The 17,418-nt window shown below is 45.7% G+C and overlaps 1 protein-coding gene across 4 annotated transcripts in view; it reads left to right on the forward strand.

Annotated features, from left to right (window-relative positions):
- SHROOM2 (shroom family member 2) overlaps positions 1–17,418 on the forward strand; it is a 159,633-nt gene that overhangs the window by 79,515 nt on the left and 62,700 nt on the right. The window contains exons 1-2 of one of the 4 annotated variants that reach the window (XM_032285878.1): positions 6,389–6,460; positions 16,803–16,951. In XM_032285878.1, the coding sequence (XP_032141769.1) occupies positions 16,851–16,951 (101 nt within the window). In that variant the 5' untranslated portion in view covers positions 6,389–6,460; positions 16,803–16,850. Of the gene's footprint in view, positions 1–419; positions 572–6,347; positions 6,582–16,583; positions 16,952–17,418 lie in introns of those variants that run through there. The other 3 variants (XM_032285877.1, XM_032285880.1, XM_032285879.1) reach the window with 3 other exon arrangements.

A 17,418-nucleotide genomic window follows, 5' to 3' on the forward strand; every position in this document is an offset into this window, starting at 1 on the left:
ACTCTGAAGATCCTAAAAGCCATGTTTTCTATGAGTGAACGTAGGGGTATTTGAATTATATTTCCATAAAGCTATTACAAAAACTAACTAGTTCCAGGATTAATGCATGAGAAATTAATAAATTAAAATGGTCTAAAATTATTGTCTGGTTTAAGGAAATCTAGAAAATGAATCAGTATCTTCAGGTCCCCTGCTTTCCGTGGTGTGTGTTCCTAAGCTTTCCCATTTCCTGGATAAACAGGAGTCGTGTCCAGGGAAAGGGGTGTAGTGCATCCCTGATCCCCTGAGTGGTAATAAGGTCAGTCCCCTGAGCCCCATTCCCGCCAAGCATGAGGTATGTCCACTGCGTTCCGAGGACCTGCTCTGCCTCTGTAATTGCTGCTCATGGAAGGCTCATGGAACATGCTTCTCTCTTACAGATTGAAGAGGGCAGTAAAGCCGCGGCGGTCGACAAGTTACTGGCTGGAGACGAGATCGTCAGCATCAATGACATTGGTCTCTCAGGGTTTAGACAGGAAGCGATTTGCCTGGTGAAGGGGTCCCATAAGACCCTGAAGCTGGTCGTTAAAAGGTAAGACTTGAGCTTCCTCCCACATTTACCATGACACATAGGAGTGAGTGCGACATCAAAGTGGGAAGCCAGTTGTCCCACCCACATCACTGCAGAGATTGCGATTGGGACCCAAGTCCTGCATATGTGCACTTAGAGTTATATGTCTTGGCCAAGCATGGGCCCAGCATCAGTAGTCCAAATGGTTCCTTATTTTATTATGACTGATTTTATAAATTTTAATGTATTAAGTGGATTTGAGTCCGCCTATCTTTCCTTTGCCAATATGTAGATGATTCTCTTGGCAGGCAGAAAACTGCTTATGCTCTCAGTGAAGTGATATGTTGTTGCCTGTCTTGTACACAAGGTGGCAGCCCGCTGCGTTTTCTGTTTACGTGCTAGAAAGAGAGTGTCACAAAGAGGCCAGCCGCCAAGGGTTTAGAGGGCTGTGCTGAGGTCTGGAGGGAGCTGGCTGTCTATTCCTGTATGTTACATGTCAGTTGGAGCTTGGATGCTTTTTGGTTTTTCGTTTTTTTTTGTTTGTTTGTTTTTGTTTTTTTTTTTTTTTGCTGTAGCGTGGATGGTTTTAAGAGGTTAGAAAGTGAACTTGGGGACATGATACAGTAACTAAAACAATACTCCTGGTTACGACAAGAATGTTGGGTGATATGCCGTTTTCAAAGAGAAATAACTCCCCACCTTGGTTTTATAGTTGGCTTATTCACAGGAAAATGCCTACACATCCTTTTTGGCAAAATTAGCACGTTCTTTTGAAGGCTGGCTGTAAATTTTAAATAATGGACTGACATTTATTTCCATTTTTAGTACAGACGTGAAGATATCTTCCCTTTTTTTTTGAAAACAACAATTTTTTTTTCAAGGCTGGCCAAGTGAAGTAGGGGGGTGGAGAAGGAACAAAGACACCTGTAACTGGCTGTGACTAATTATTTGTAAACACCACTGCACTCGGACCAGCCAAGACAAATTCCTAAAGGCCTTTTTTGAAGGAGGGGGAGGTGGACATGCCAAAACTATCCAGAAAAGGTTCAAAATGAGGAAAAGCCAGACGTGGTGGCTCACACCTGTAATCCTAGCACTTTGGAAGGCTGAGTCCAGAGGATCACCCAAGCCCAGGAGTTTGACGGAGACCAGCCTGGGCAACATAGTGAGACCCCATCTCTTAAAAGAATAAAAAAAATAAAAAAATTTTTAAATGAGCTGGGCGTGATGATGCATGCCTGGTGGTCCCAATTACTCAAGAGGCTGATATGGGAGGATTCTTTGAGCCTGGGAGGTCAAGGCTACAGTGAACTGTGATTGTGCCACTGTATTCCAGCCTGGGTGACAAAGTGAGACTCTGTCTCCAAAAACCAAAATGAAGAAGAAGAAAGGAGGGAGGAAAAACATTTTTTGCCACATGAATTTAGCAAAGTCGTTTGTATGTGGTATGTGCTATTCCTGAGTAGTACCCTTTTAACAACTCTTTGTAGATGAGAAAGTCAAATCTCAGAAATGTGGTTTCTGAGCCATTGGGGAGGGTGGGCCACGAGAGGCACCATGACATTCTGTTATGATTTCTTTGTGATCACCCTGTTAACCCTCCTATAGCAGCAGTTTGTTCAGTTAACTTAGTGGAATGCTGGTGGTGGAGAGAGAAGCTTGTTCTGCAGAGGTAAGATGAGGAGTTATAAACTGGCTCTGGGGGTCATCACCCTGCTGCCGAGGGTGACTGTGACTTCCTTTTCTTCTGTCTCCTGTACTATCTCATTCTGGGCTGCCAGAGCTCCCAAAACACTGAGCTGTGCTTGTTGTCCTACTGTCTGTCTCTTCTTCGGTGGAGACACCAGCTTAGTCAGCACAGCTGGCCAGCTTTGTCCCACCAGGACACAGCTGTGCATAGAAACTCCTAGCATGGGAGTTCTTGAGTCAGAAGGTGTGTGCATTGTGAATGTTCAGAGACATTTGCAAGTTTCTCAGACCCCTATCACATCATCTCTAGCATAGGATATTTGTAGTTTGTTTGTTTGTATTCTCTGTGAAAGTGATAGGTTAAATATGGTTTCATTATTTACATTTGCATTTCCCAAGTTATGAGAGTGAAGTCAGGTATTGTTCCACATGTTTAGAAGCATGGTAGATGTGATTCTTTTTTTGAACTAGAAGTACATATTTAGTGATAAAGATAGTCTATGCCGGGCGCGGTGGCTCACGCCTGTAATCCCAGCACTTTGGGAGGCCGAGGCGGGTGGATCACGAGGTCAAGAGATCGAGACCATCCTGGTCAACATGGTGAAACCCCGTCTCTACTAAAAAAATACAAAAAATTAGCTGGGCATGGTGGTGCGTGCCTGTAATCCCAGTGACTCAGGAGGCTGGGGCAGGAGAATTGCCTGAACCCGGGAGGTGGAGGTTGCGGTGAGCCAAGATCGCGCCATTGCACTCCAGCCTGGGTAACGAGTGAAACTCCGTCTCAAAAAAAAAAAAAAAAAAAAAAAAAAAAAGATAGTCTAAAATCTGTTCAAAGGAGGGTCTGGGCACGGTGGTTCACGCCTGTAATCCTAGCACTTTGGGAGGCCAAGGTGGGTGAATCACCATCACCTGAGGTCGGGAGTTTGAGACCAGGCTGACCAACATGGAGAAACCTCGTCTCTACTAAAAATACAAAATTAGGCTTGGCGCAGTGGCTCACGCCTGTAATCCCAGCACTTTGGGAGGCCAGGGCCGGCGGATCACGAGGTCAGGAGTTTGAGACCAGCCTGACCAACATGGTGAAACCCCGTCTCTACTAAAAATACAAAAAGTAGCTGGGCGTGGTGGTATGTGCCTGTAATCCCAGCCACTGAGGAGGCTGAGGCAAGAGAATCGCTTGAACCTGGGAGGCAGAGGTTGCAGTGAGCCGAGATTCGAGCCACTGCACTCAGCCCGGGCTACAGAGCAAGACTTCATCTCAAAACAACCCAAAACAAAAAACAAAAAAAACAAAATTAGGCGTGGTGGTGCATGCCTGTAATACCAGCTACTCTGGAGGCTGAGGCAGCAGAATTGCTTGAACCCGGGAGGCGGAGGTTGTAGTGAGATGAGATGGCACCATTGCACTCCAGCTTGGGCAACAAGATCAAAACTCTGTCTCAAAAAAATGAATAAATTTTAAAAAGTTAAAATCTGTTCAAAGGAAAGCCATGCCCCAGGAGAACTGGTTGGTGGGTGAAGAGAGAGAAGGCCTCAGGGCATCTGCTGGCTGGTTTCACTGAGTAGGGGCTTAAAAGATTCGGGAAGAGAATTAAACTTTTGCCCTGAAGGATCTCAGGGAGCCACTGTGGAGAATCACCATTTTGTGTTCTGCAGACCCACTTTCCTTTAAATGAGAGTTGTGGACAAAATGATAATGTGGTTTAGAATTTTATTTAAGTAACATGTGTAACGAGAGAGAAAGCAGAGGAGTGTATTTACAGACTTTTATTTCCAAACACTTTCAATAACTGTGTTAGGAAAAAACCCACAAGCTGTTTTTCCTCTGCTCTCACACAGCACTCAACACAGAAGACTTCTGTGACCAACTGTGTGCATGTAACTTCTAAAAATCCAGCTACCTTTATGTGGTTTTCCTTATTACAAAAGCACCAATAGGTGCTTTCAAAATTGTTTTCTTAAAGCCAGAACACATATTCTTCTCTAACTAAATATAAATCTCTATTTAAATCTCCCGGCTCTCCTCTTTCCCCATTCCTAGGCAACCACTAATCTGCCTTCTGTCTCTGTGGATTAGGTAGCATTTTCTAGCATTTTATGCTCCAGGATGGAGTGTGTACCCTTACAAGTGGCTAGCTCGTGAAAAGAACTCTGCAGGTAGTTCATAGATTGAGACACCAACATATTCATATTCTATATTGCTCTGCTTAAAGCATGATCAAATGGTAAAGTAGCTTGCCCAAGCCTTGTTTGACTTGTTGCAATCGTCTGCCCCCATCTGCAAAAAAGTGGTGAGGGAAAGAGGTACATACATCTCTGTGTAAAGTGCGGTATCCATGGTTTTTTGTTTGTGAGAGACAGGTTCTTGCTCTTTTGCCCAGGCTGGAGTGCAGTGGTGCAATCATAGCTCACTGCAGCCTCAAACTCTTGGGCTCAAGCAATCCTCCCAAAGTGCTGGGATTACAGGCCATCGAACCTGGACTCTCCATGGTTTTTAAAACATCATTTGAATGGTGGTTCATGGATAAGCTCCCCTCCCTGTAGTGACAGCTGCTACACGTCTTATTTTGTAGGTTCGTTTTATCTTTGTGTGTGGGGGGACCAGGGGACCAGGTGGCCAGGATAGGATTGCGATGGGCCACTTTCACAAAGCGGTGGCATCTTGTTTCACAGGCATGGGCAATGTGGACCTGTGGTGGTTGAGAAACTGGTGCTGGGAAAGCGATGCGGGAGGAGACAGGTGGATCACTATCTCCGCAGACAAATGAGCGCCAGCGCTTCCTCTCACCCAGGGCGGGGGGGAGTTGGAGACAAAGAAAAGAACGTGTAACAGTCAGCCCTACCAAGGGCACAGATGTTCTTCCTTATGAGGCCCAGGTGGCATCCACGGCCCGAGATGTCAGGGGAGGGGGTGCTGCCCAGGAGTCAGATCCATCGGTTAGGTTGGGAGGAGAGGCTGAAGCTGGCAGTCTTCCTTTTCCCTTTCTTCTCAGGCGGCTTGTTGTTCTGTCTCTACTTGGCTGGAAAAGCATTCCTTGCAGGAAAGTTCAGGGTAGATGTGTGGCCTGTTATTACGTGTGTGTGTATGTGTGTGTATCCAGTTTTTTTCCTCTGCACTGTTTTCCTAGGTGCCCAGGCCCACCCCTGAAGAGTCCTGGGCAGGTCTTGAATGAATCCGGGCTCTGGGATTTTCACAGAGAGCCACAGGCTCTTTTGCTGGGTAGTAGCAGTGGGTCTACCTTTTGCTGGCTTAAGCACATGTGCTTGGGAAGGTGAAGGCTGGAAACTGGGTGGCCCTTTGGTATTTTCCCCATTAACTTAACCCAGCTGGGCTAGTGCAAAAGGGAAGTCTGCCTGATGTCCTTGAGCTGTGCCGGAGGAGAGGGAGCTGGGTTGGGAGGGTGGGGAAGGACTGGGGAGGGGACGGCAGCTCCTAGCGTAGCTGGGCTTGTCCTAGCCACTCAGTGCTGTCTCTGAAATCTGCATTAACAGCGCTGGGGACAGAGTCATCCATTTTTCTCACTTCACAGGCAAATTGCTATAAGTTCAGCTTCTAGCACCTATAATTTCAAACACTCTAGGGAAAATTTCTTTTAAATATCACATTAAAAATTATTTTCTAAAGCTTTGCAATTACCCTTTTGGCTTTCCCCCAAATATGCATTATAATATTAGTTTTCTTTACAGAGAAGTCTGCCTGCCACCTTGTCATTGACCCTGCTGTGGGCAGTTTCTCTTGAATCAGTCATGTGTTTCGAGTTGTTTTGTGGGCCTAATCGTGGATAGGGTTGATTCATGTCATTTCCTGCCTCTTTGCTGGCAGCCCTAAACCCTCTTGTGAATCTAATTACATCCACTAAGCTTGCATTCAGGAGCAGCTTAGCAGCAGAGGGGAGGGTTTTTTGCAGCAGGCTGTAAGGGTTTGCAAGACCATGTGGCGTGGTCCTGCATTTGAAGAGAAGAGGCTGCACGTCAAAGGGCAGCACTGATGTTTGCTAGGAGCAAGTTTCTTATACCATGCATGCCCTCATGGGCATTGCTAAGATGCCCTGACTGCTGCTGCAAGCCCAGATTGTGCTGTGCCCCCCTCTGCTGCTGGCTCCTTGGAGCTGTCCTGGAGCAGGTGGCCCTGCAGCCTCAAGGTTGATTAGCACAGATGTTCTGGGAGCTGCTACTCGCAACAGCGTGGCAGCAGTAAGGGGCCGTCTAAGACGTCAGCAGGTTTACACCCCCACCTACCCACCCGTAGCACCCCACCCTCTCCAGAGCTACTCCGGAGGCAGAAATGGTGCATGGTCAGACGGAGGGCATGCTCCTTAGTGGGGATACTGGAGGATGTCAGGTGAAACCCATGCCTTCGAGTCTGTCTGATGTCTTTGTCTGTGATTCAGGAGTGGGTATTTCTATTCTGTGAGCATTTGGGGGCTTATGGCTGTTTGCTACTGTGTTTATTTTCTTATTAAACCTAGGAGACCCTGACTTGCTTGGGCTATTTTCCATTATTGTTTTTATTTCATTTATTTTATTATGAGTGAAGGAAGGAAGGAAGGGAGAGAGGATGGGAAGAAGGAAGGATGAGATCTCGCTCTGTTGCCCAGGCTGGAGTGCGTTGGCTACTGACAGTCAGCCTCAAACTCCTGGGCTCAAGCGATCCTCTTGCCTCAGCGTACTGAGTAGCTGGGACTACAGGTGCATACCACCATGCCCAGCTTTTTGGTTTTACTTTTTATTTAATTTTATTTTTTCTTTTTGTTTTTAGACAGTCTCCTTCTGTTGCCCAGTCTGGAGTGCAGTGGCACGATCTCAGCTCACTGCAACCTCCATCTCCGAGGTTCAAGCAATTCTCGTGCCTCAGCCTCTCCAGCAGCTGGGACTACAAGCGTGTGCCACCACGCCTGGCTAATTTTTGTATTTTTAGTAGGGACGGGGTTTCGACATGTTGCCCAGGCTGGTCTTGAACTCCTGGCCTCAAGAGATCTGCTCCACTCCACCTGCCAAAGTGCTGGGATTACAGGTGTGAACCACCACACCCAAACAACTGACTGTTTTTATTAAGTAAAATCAGGAGGAAAAAGAAAACTATGTTGATCAGAATTGTTTTATTTTGGGGAAAGTTACTTCTATTGCAGTTTTGCCTTAGTGTGTGGTTTAGGTAATTTAATCAGATGAATCAATGTTTGCAAATAGTGGTGGTTTTTAATATAGTAAGACTTACAGACAATGTTTAGCTGATTTTTGTGTGTGTTTGGGGTCTCTGGAGGACCTGCGAATGCTGCACAGTGGGATCCACACTGTACAGGTTAAGTTTATTTTGAGGTTCGAGGAATCGAGAAGTTAGTATTAGCATTATCAATGAAGTTTAAATGACTTTTTTTAATGGGTTCTGTAAATGGAGTAGAGTTTTATTTTTAAATATGGAGCAGTTCTAATGAGATCCACAAAATTGAAAGCCCCGAACGTAGGAGAAAAGGTTTATCTACACTGGTTGAATTCCTAGTTTGCTATTGGGTTGGAAAGAAGAGTGTTCTGGTGAGACTTTGAGAGCAGACCCTGGAATGTCCTCTCTTGAGACTTGAGGGCACAGGGATCTGGGGACAGGTCTTGGCAGCTGTTGTCTGGGAAGCGGTGTCCTGTGAGAGGCAGCAGCCCAGTAGACACCGAGGGCCCCTGGGTTCGCGTGCTGACCTCTTAATGGACTTGGCAGGGCAGGGAGCCTGCATGTGGTTTCTGTCCAGTGTGCCACTTACTCTTGCAGTCACTCCTAAGGGACAGGTAGATAAGGCCTTTGCAGGTTGAGAAGCTCCCAGAGACTCTGTCTGTCCCACATGGAGCACACTGAGCATGTCTTGGCTGTGGTGGCACTGGCACGCTGTGGCATGATCTGCTCTGCACTGGCCACTTAGTCCAGATGGAGACAGACACACCTTCAGTGTGTTGCCAAGGGGCAGAGAGAGGTGAAATTGGCAGAGCCATGAGTGATGGTTGCCCAAGAAGTGATAAAGGCGGAGTAAATGTTGCCTCTTCTTAGAACTGTCACCTCAAGCGTGGTTACCACTAACACCCCTTGGTTCTCAGGTGGGAGAGTTTTGGGGAGAAGCAATGAAATACCTGACACAGCCTTGGCCCTTTGTACAAAGTAAGGGACTTGGTTTATCTGTAAAGAAAGCCTGTTTTGTTTTTTGTTTGTTTGTTTTAATATGACTTGCTAATTTATTCACACAAAGAAAATGCTCAATAATGAAAACAGCTTCATCCCATGCCTGTTTCTCACGCAGACACACTCACACCCGTCCTGTCCCCAGCTGCAGGATGTGTTTCCATGTCTTGGCTATCTCAGGGTACTTTTAAAACCAAGTCCTCATAAAAACCATTTAGGATAGTTGCCTGATAAGTTGGTTTTATTGCTGAAGAAAGCCTGTTTGTGACGGTTAGAGTCCAAAGGCCTTTGGAATGGAATGAAATGGCATGTTGAAGGAGAGTGCTCAGAAGGGTTTGTTGGATGGTGGTCATGACCACATTGATGGGGATATGAAATGAGCTGATGAAATCACTCAGGGAGTTCCGGTGTCCAGACCATGCTTTGGTAATGTAGCCAGCATCATGGACAGAGCAGGTGGCTACAGCTCTCTGAACCACAAAGGGTGGTTGTACCGTTGACTCTTGCTGATAGTGTGTGCTTGCCTTTAATAATAAGGAAAGCAAACTCATTGCCCTGCAGCTATAGTAAATGACAAAAAAAGAGGAAGGAATCAGATCTTTCTTCAGTGATTTCACTGCTTTGATTTTCCAACTATGACCTGGTAGTTTATTAAATGTAAAGACACAGAGGAAAGTTCTCTGGCTCAATGCTCTTGCAAAGCAAAGGATGCCTTCTCCTCTCGGTGAGATGATAAGTGATCAGATAAGGGAAGATTTTTATCAGCCATTTGGCATATGTTGATGATTGCACATGAGTGGACATCTGGCTTACCATAGTAACCACAGGTGCGGTGGTATCTAATAGTTCTCTGAATGTATATAGGATCTGGAAAAAGTTCGGAGTAAAAGCACAGGTTTCCTTTGGAGAAATGTTATTTAGTTGTAATAGCATTTCACTACTGCCACATTCAGCTAACCTATGGTGGTAGTGCCTAGAAGTTCACATTCAGAGGAATTCGTGGACTCCCCGCCCCCCCCCCCCCCCCCCCCCCGCCCCCCCGATTTTGCCACTGAGTTTCATCTCTTTTCATAGTTCGGGCTCAATGTTTCTTTACTGCACTGCGACTCTAAAGTCCCTTTTATTGTTTACTTTCCCTAAACTTCGAATCCCTTCTCTAGACCTTGTTTTTTGTTTTTCTACGAAGAATATCAACTCTTCTAGTACCTTGAGTAACCATGGGCTCTGGGAAGGGAATTTGAGGACAAATTGAGTAAAAATGCAGTAAATTATTATGGGCTTTATGTAATGAGCAGAACTCCAGAAAGGGAGTTTGCTAGATGGCGGTATCGTTTGCCGAGATCTTCTAGTGGGCAGAATTCCAGAAAGGGGTAGGGGGGATTGTTTCTTGAAATCTCTTTCCCTTTTCTTTGCATCTATTTACGTGGCTAGAATGCTGTATACATAGCATTTAGAGGACCGCAGTCTGCAATGTCTTGTTGCTTTTTTTGGTATGGCTTTTGCCATGTGTGTACTGATATGTTGACTCAACAAGTGGGACTTTTTATGTCTTTATTCTTATATCCATGGCGTTCATCCTTAGGATTATATAAAATTAGTCATATTAATGGCTGCACACTTGAATGTGCTAAGTTTCTTTGCCAACAAATTCATTCTGTTGAAACATAGCCAGAAAACTGTGTGGGTACCCTTTTGAAAACACCAAGTTGAATGTTGATGTTTTAGTGAAGTGAGTGAACACAAGTGGCTCGGATACTGGGAGAGAGATCTTTTATTTCCTTTTCTTTCCAATCAGTAATGGGTTTATGGAAATGATGGTTACAGAAGTTAATGGGGAAAACCAATCATTCGGGTCTGCTCCACTCCTCTGTTCTGTGGTGCTCAGTTCTGCCTGTGGATCCTGTAGCATTCCTCGGCATTCCTCTGTGATCTTTTCTGCTATAGGACCCAGATTGAACACCAGAGGCTGAGGCCAGAGGCAGGGCATGCTCTTGCTAGGGGTGAGGTGGGCAGGCAGCAACGCTGGGGCTTTCACCCACGTGAATGCTGCTGCTGGGCCCTGGCGTTTGCTTACAATGAGGCTCTGATGTCTCAGTTTCAGCTGCTTAGGTCATTTGGGAATTTTTATCTTGCCTCAGTTCTCTTCATGTATAAAAGCAGGAAGTACTTGCCTCTTATCTCCTAGGGCCATGGACTTTATCGGCATGATGTCACCATTCACGCAGGCATTGCCCGCACCGCTGCCCGGGAAAAGGCACTCTGTGTATAAATCTTCCCACAGTGCCCTTGGGGGCCGACATTTTCTTATAGAAAATATACGCAAAGTTAACCATTTCTAGAGTGCTCTGGCGTATTTGTGTACATTCATGTGATGTATGTGAGACGCACTCCCACCATGTGGTTACAATCATTCCTTTAGGTCCCGCCTTCCAGGAGCTTGCAGCTGAGTGGGCTGAGGAGCTCTCACAAGTGCGGACTCAGAGAGGAAGGAAGGGTGGAAGCCGATCCAGGAAAATTTTTGTCAAGGACAGGCCAGTGGAGCCTCCTTTGCAGCTGAGCCAGGTTTGAGAGGCAGATATAAACGTCTGCCAGCCATACCAGGTGTTCCAAAGCTGGAAGCCACAGATGGAAGTCCTAGTGAGAATAGCAGAGGGGAGGCAAGCAAAAGGGAGGCTTGGGAAAGGGAAGTGGAAATGCAGGATGGGGCCAGCACACAGCGGCTCACACAGAGCGGCTCAGGTGGTGCAGACACTCCTGGCCCACTGCAGCCCAGACTTCCTAGGTCTTAGGGACCTGAGAATTTGCTTTATCTCTCAAGACCCCAGATGCTACGGATGCTGCTGGCCCAGGGAGCATGTTCTGAGAACCCCTGGACTAGACCACAGAGAACCCAGGAGCATGGACTTCCTTCTGGGGAACGTGGGAGCAGCTGATCATTCTGGAGTGAGGGGAAGACCTGGCTAGAGCTGTGTTGCATGCTGGAGACTGATCCGGCAGGAGGTGTAGACTGGGAAAGAAAGAAGCCTTCCAGAGGACTGGCAGGAAAAGGAAGGAAGCGGAATCAGAGCCAGGGTTCATTTGATGTTTACAGGGAAGTGTTTTTTGTTTAAAGGATTAGAAGAGTGTGAGCAATTGCCAGGTAAATTCCTCTCTCCCCAAACCCTGGGGGCTGACATCGGGAAGCTTGTTGCAGTCACTGAGGCCCCCCGGAGTGTTTTCAGAACTTCCCATCCTGGCCCTGTATCTGCAAGGCCTTTCCAGCTGCGGTCTCTTCTTTCAAACCCTCCCCTTCCTTATCTCCAAGAAGTTCCTAGAAACCATTATTTATTTGTTTTCCCAAAAAACCTTCCTCAGCTCCCAGTGTAGGCCAAAAGCCCCCCACCTATGCAATCCCCCCATCCCCCATCACAATTTCCAGGCCGGGGGACCAGCTGGGCCTGTGTTTCAGACCTTAGGCTCCCAGCAGCCAAGGTGCCTCCCCTCCCAACCCCTGCCTTGGCCTCCAGCCAGCGCTCTTACTGTGCGCTTAATTAGCTGGGGGCACGAAACACAAACTATTTGTCTTGGGAGGTGGTGCTTCTTTGCTTTCTTCTAAAAGGTTAGGAAAATAACCCAACATTCGTGATTTTTTTTTTCTTTTTTAGTTTGAGGGAAGGGAAGGAATTCTGCTCTTTGTCAGTAATAAAGATTTCATTGAAGCAGTTCTTGTAATAATTCTATTTTACAAAATAATTTTACAAAATAATTCTATTTTATAGGATATTTGATATCTAATCTGTTGTTCATTCTTTTTTTAGAGATAGTGTCTGGCTCTGTCATCCAGGCAGAAGTGGAGTGGTGCAATCATAGCTCACTGCAGCCTTGAACTCCTGGGCTCAAACATACGTTTCTTGTTCTTGATGTTCAGTAACATCCTGGCATTTTTTGTATTTGTGATCTATACACTGTCCTAAAAAAAAAGAAAAAAAAAAAAAAACCCAAAACACTACCTAGCATATCAAATTACTCTAGAAAATTGAAGTAAGTTTCAATTAACTTTGGTATACAATCTGTGGGAAGGGATTTCAGGGGAACCCACCATTAGAATGAATAGTTCCATGTGGAGTACCAGAAAACTCAGTATTGTCAATATCACGGTGTTTTGTTATATGAAAGGAATAGTGTGCATTGATTAAAGATTATGTTTTGGAAGAATGATAATGGCATGGGCCAGGTGTGGTGGCTTATGCCTATAATCCCAGCACTTAGGGAGGTCGAGGTGGGAGGATTGCTAGAGCCTAGGAGTTCAAGACCAGCCTGGGTGACATAATGAGACCCCATCTCTTTAAAATTTTTTTTATGTAATCCCAGCTACTCAGGAGGCTGAGGCAGGAGAATTGCCTGAACCCAGGAGACGGAGGTTGCGGTGAGCCGAGATTGCGCCATTGCACTCCAGCCTGGGTAACAAGAGTGAAACTTCATCCCAAAAAAAAAAAAAATAAATAAATTTTAAGTTAAATAAATATAACACCTACATATAACTTTATTGATTTTAAAATATAATGGCTTGGGAGAATGGTCATGAAACCAGGCCGACTGGGGAAAGAAAGGCACTTGTCAAGTCTGCAGGATGAAAGGGAATGCACAGAAACATGTCTGTCCTGCACATGAGACCCACAGTTCTAGGGACAAGGTAGTTTAAAGCCTTGAAAGAGTGTGTGGCTTTTGCAGGAGGAAACACCACAGTCTTCAGTCTACGGAAGTCCTTCTGGGAGCCCTTGAAACTGAGCCAGAGGGACTGTGAGTGTAGGGAGGCTCTAGGTGGCACCAGAGCGCTCTGTCCCCAACTCCATGGGTCTGTGATTGAGCGTCCTGTATGCAGGGACTGAAGGTCCCCTGCTTCTCCTTATCAACGCCAATCCAGCTGTTTCATAGGTGCCCACAGAAACCAGTCTGACCCTGGCTTAGTCCCCAAGTATATTTATTATGCACCAGGAAATTCAGAGGACTTGGGACAAAAAGCATCTATATTTTAGTAAATTTTCACTGTCCACAGTAACCAAGATATCGTCAGTTAAAACAGAAAGAGTATAAGTCTTTTCACTGTGTGTCTTCATTTGCCTATTTAAAAAAATTTCCCTAGGCCAGGTGCAGGGTCTCACGCCTGTAATCCTGGCACTTTGAAAGGCCAAGGCAGGCAGATTGCTTGAGCCCAGGTGTATGAGACCAGCCTGGGCAATATATCGTGACCCCCATCTCTCGTTATACAAAAAGTTAGCTGGGTGTGGTGGTGCATGTCTGTGGTCCCAGCTACATGAGAGGCTGAGGCAGGAGGATCATTTGAGCCCAGGAGGTCGAGGCTACAGTGAGCCATGATCGTGCCACTGTACTCCGGCCTCGGTGGCAGAGGGGAGACCCTGTCTCCCCTACCAAAAAAAAAAAAAAAAACCAGCCATAATTCGCATAAGAACTGCTGACTATGTCATCTTGAAATCAACATATATGTCTGTGTATTATCTTTTTAGAAAGGAGCTTCTGGGTTTGTTTTCATTTTTTCATTGCCTCATAGAGCATTGCTCATTCTCTTCAGACAGTTTTCAAAGATGTAAACCAGGTAAGATGCTTTTTATGAAGGCATGGAAGTCTCACTTCCATGCCAGGTTCCCTGCCTGCCTGCGACAGCTCCCACCCAAGCTGCCTTCTGCACATGTGTTTCCGTCCATGGGAAGCCCTCTTCCATGCCATCAGCCTCCCTGGCTGTGATGCCCCAGTTCTGACTCTCCTATCTTCCTCTTTCCCTGTCCTGCATTTTGACCTCAACCCTGTGTCTTTTTGTCCCTGTTGATGGACACATCCACAGGGTTGTCCCATAGCTATGGGAGGTGCACAATATACACTTTGGGGGTTTTTTGTTGTTGTTAATTACGGTAAAAATACACGTAAAATTTACCATCCTAACCATCGTAATGTTCAATAGTGTTAAGCGTATTCATGTCATGCAGCCAATCTCCGGAAACTTATTTCATCTTACAAAACAGAGACTCTATGTGCATTAAACAGCAACTTCTTATTCTTCCCTCACCCAACACCTGGAACCCCCATTCTACTTTCTGCATTCGTGATTTTGATGAATCAGGTATCTCCTATAAGTTGAAACATACAGTATTTGTCCTTTTGTAACTGGCTAATGTCACATAGCATATGGTTCCCAGGGTCTTCCATGTTATAGCATATGTCAGAATTTCCTTTTTATTGCCGAGTAATATTCCATTGTATGGATAGACCACATTTTGTTTGTCCATCTACCATCCATGGAACTGTAAACGTTTTGACTAAATGGCCAGCTGTTAAAGTCCATATTAGCTATAAGCTGAATATCGTCATTATAGAATAAACTTCTAAGGTAAAAGAGTAAATCTGAAATGATATTATTATTACAATTTTATTTTAAAACATATTCAGATTTAAACAGAATGACATTTTGGTCCAGGAATGGGACTGTTTAGCCCTCTCAGCTGCTAGAGGGCTTCTGTGATCACTGCCTTATTCATTCACAACCCTGTATTCTTGTTTTAGCCTAAGGCCTGTGGAAGGTTGAAATGTGTTTTGGGTTTTTTGGCTAACTGCCAGCATAGGTTAATGTTACCACCAAGCCACTGTCTCCTCTGATGTATCTGACCAAGCTAAAGGGCTAATTTCTCTTCATACTTGGATTTAAGGAATCGGTGCATGGGAATGATTCATTTTCTTTGAAACAGTTCTGCAAACTGAAGCTGGGTGTACATGGGGAGGAAGGTACTTCCTGAAGCAGATTTTCAGAAGCAGATTTAAGGCTGAGCATGGTGGCACATACCTGTAATCTCAGTGCTTTCGGAGGCTGAGGCCGGAGAGCTGCTTGAGGCCAGGAGTTTGAAACCAGCCTGGGCAACATAGCAAGACCCCATCTCTACAAAAAGTTAAAATTAAAAACGATTTTATTTTTAAAAGCAGATTTAAGATGATTCCTCTCCATTTTGATCATCTTTGCTGCATGAAAAGTTGCCCCAAAATTAATGGTGTCAAATAGAATTTCTAGTTGTAAAATTGTATGAGCACAAAGCAATTGGCCTATATGGAGGTACTCAGAAGCATGCTATGTGTTAGGGCTGGCTATTTCAATGTTAAAAACATGTTCTAGTAAATCTCCAAAAGGTAGTTATCTGCACGTTATGGAAGGGTTGGGCAGGGAGGCGGTGTGAACAGTCACTGTGCTAGGGCTGCGGGCAGCAGGCAGTCATAGGCGGGTAGCAGCGTTACTGCCATACAGATGAGATGGGGTGACTACATCTCTAAGGCTGTGCCCCAGCTGCAGGCCTGCAGTTGGTCCATATTTGTGTGTTGCCCATGCAGTAGCCACTACCCACATGTGGCCAGTGAGCACTCGAAGTGTGGCCAGAATGACTAAGGAACTGAACTTTGGATGTTGTCACTTTAAATCAATTAACTACTTTTGGATAAGGATAAGTGACCTCCCTCTTCCCTCATGACTCGTCAGTGGCTCTACCTGGGATTGATGTCCAGGGCCAAAGCCAGGAATAGAGGCAGGGCACAGCAGGGACTCACTTTCTCCCTTCCCCCATGACAGGGGCCTCTGCGGGGCTGGCTTGAGCAGCAGCAGATGCCCAAAAGCTTTGGGGCTTAGTTCTGGCCGCCAGCGGGGTTCCTCAGTCTTTCCACATCGCCTCTGCAGGGGCCATATGTGCAAGTGACTTCCTTCTCTCCTGTGTCTGGTGCATGGGCCAGGAGGTTGGGCGACAGCTGGGGCTGTCTGGTGTCGCTGTCCATACAGCCTTTCCACGTGACTCACTTGGGCTTCTTCATGTCATGGTGTCACAAGGTCACTGGATTCCTCATAATCTATCACACGTATAAATTTTTTAAGCGACAGGGTCTTGCTCTGTCACCCAGGCTGGGGTGCAGTGGCACGAACACGACTCACTATAGCCTCAACCTCCTGGGCTCAAATCATCCTCCCACCTCAGCCTCCCTAGTAGCTACAACCACAGGCACACACCACCATGTCTGGCTGAATTTTTAATTTTGTGCAGAGATGGGGTCTTGCTGTACTGCTCAGGCTGATCTCAAACTCCTGGCTGAAAGCAATCCTCCCATGCCAGTCTCTCAAAGCACTAGGATTATAGGTGTGAGCCACAGCACCCAGCTATTTGCATGCATGCTTTGTGAGAACAAAATCTGTTGCTAACATTCTTATATGTGCTTGCTAATGATAGTTTATCTGGGAGAACTTTGATTGTACCCATGGAGAGCTGCTGTCCCTCTGACTCAGCTAGTAGCCCAGTTATTCCCGTAGCAGGGTTGAACTAGCATCGTCCTGAGTGTCAGACGTTTTATTTTCCTAGCCTTCTCTTTTTCTCCCCTTTCCTCCAGTTTCAGTCAGTCTAGTTTATTTTCTTCAGTAATTAACTATAAAGGAAGATGAAAGAAGTTGTGGATGTCATAGCACAGAGAAAGCCAGCTGAAAATGAAATTCACATGGCCAGAACCTTCCTTACGAGGATTTTGAGAAATTCCATGAGGTACAGTCTGGGTTTTACAATTGCTTTACTTCCATGGGGTGCTGAATTTGTCTTTTATGCTTTGTCTTTGGTTCCTGGGAAACAATCATAAAGTCAGCATGTTCCACATTTTACCACCCATATACTTTTCCTCATTAAAATGATCTGAGTCCTCGAAAGGTTTGTGTTATAAATGCTTTTCAGTTTTATTTTGTAAGATGTTCTTTATTGCATAATATTCTTTAATGTTTTTGCCTGCTGGGAAAAAGTCTGATCTCCACAAAGCACTTAAAGAAGCCCACTTAAGCTCTTTCTCCATTCTTGATTGGGCTATCAGCAGTCAGGTCTGTCCCAAGTTAGAGAAAAGTAAAGCTGGCTTCCCATCCTGAAGCTGGAGAAGTGAGCTTGGGAGGCTCTCAGGCCTGGCAGTGTTCCCCTGTCCGTCGGGATTTCTAACCAGACACACCTCATCACACCTGGGCAGGCGT

Source organism: Sapajus apella, unplaced genomic scaffold (genome assembly GCF_009761245.1).
Source record: "Sapajus apella isolate SASKATOON/1434 unplaced genomic scaffold, GSC_monkey_1.0 scaffold17, whole genome shotgun sequence".
In the NCBI taxonomy this organism is placed as follows: Eukaryota; Metazoa; Chordata; class Mammalia; order Primates; family Cebidae; genus Sapajus; species Sapajus apella.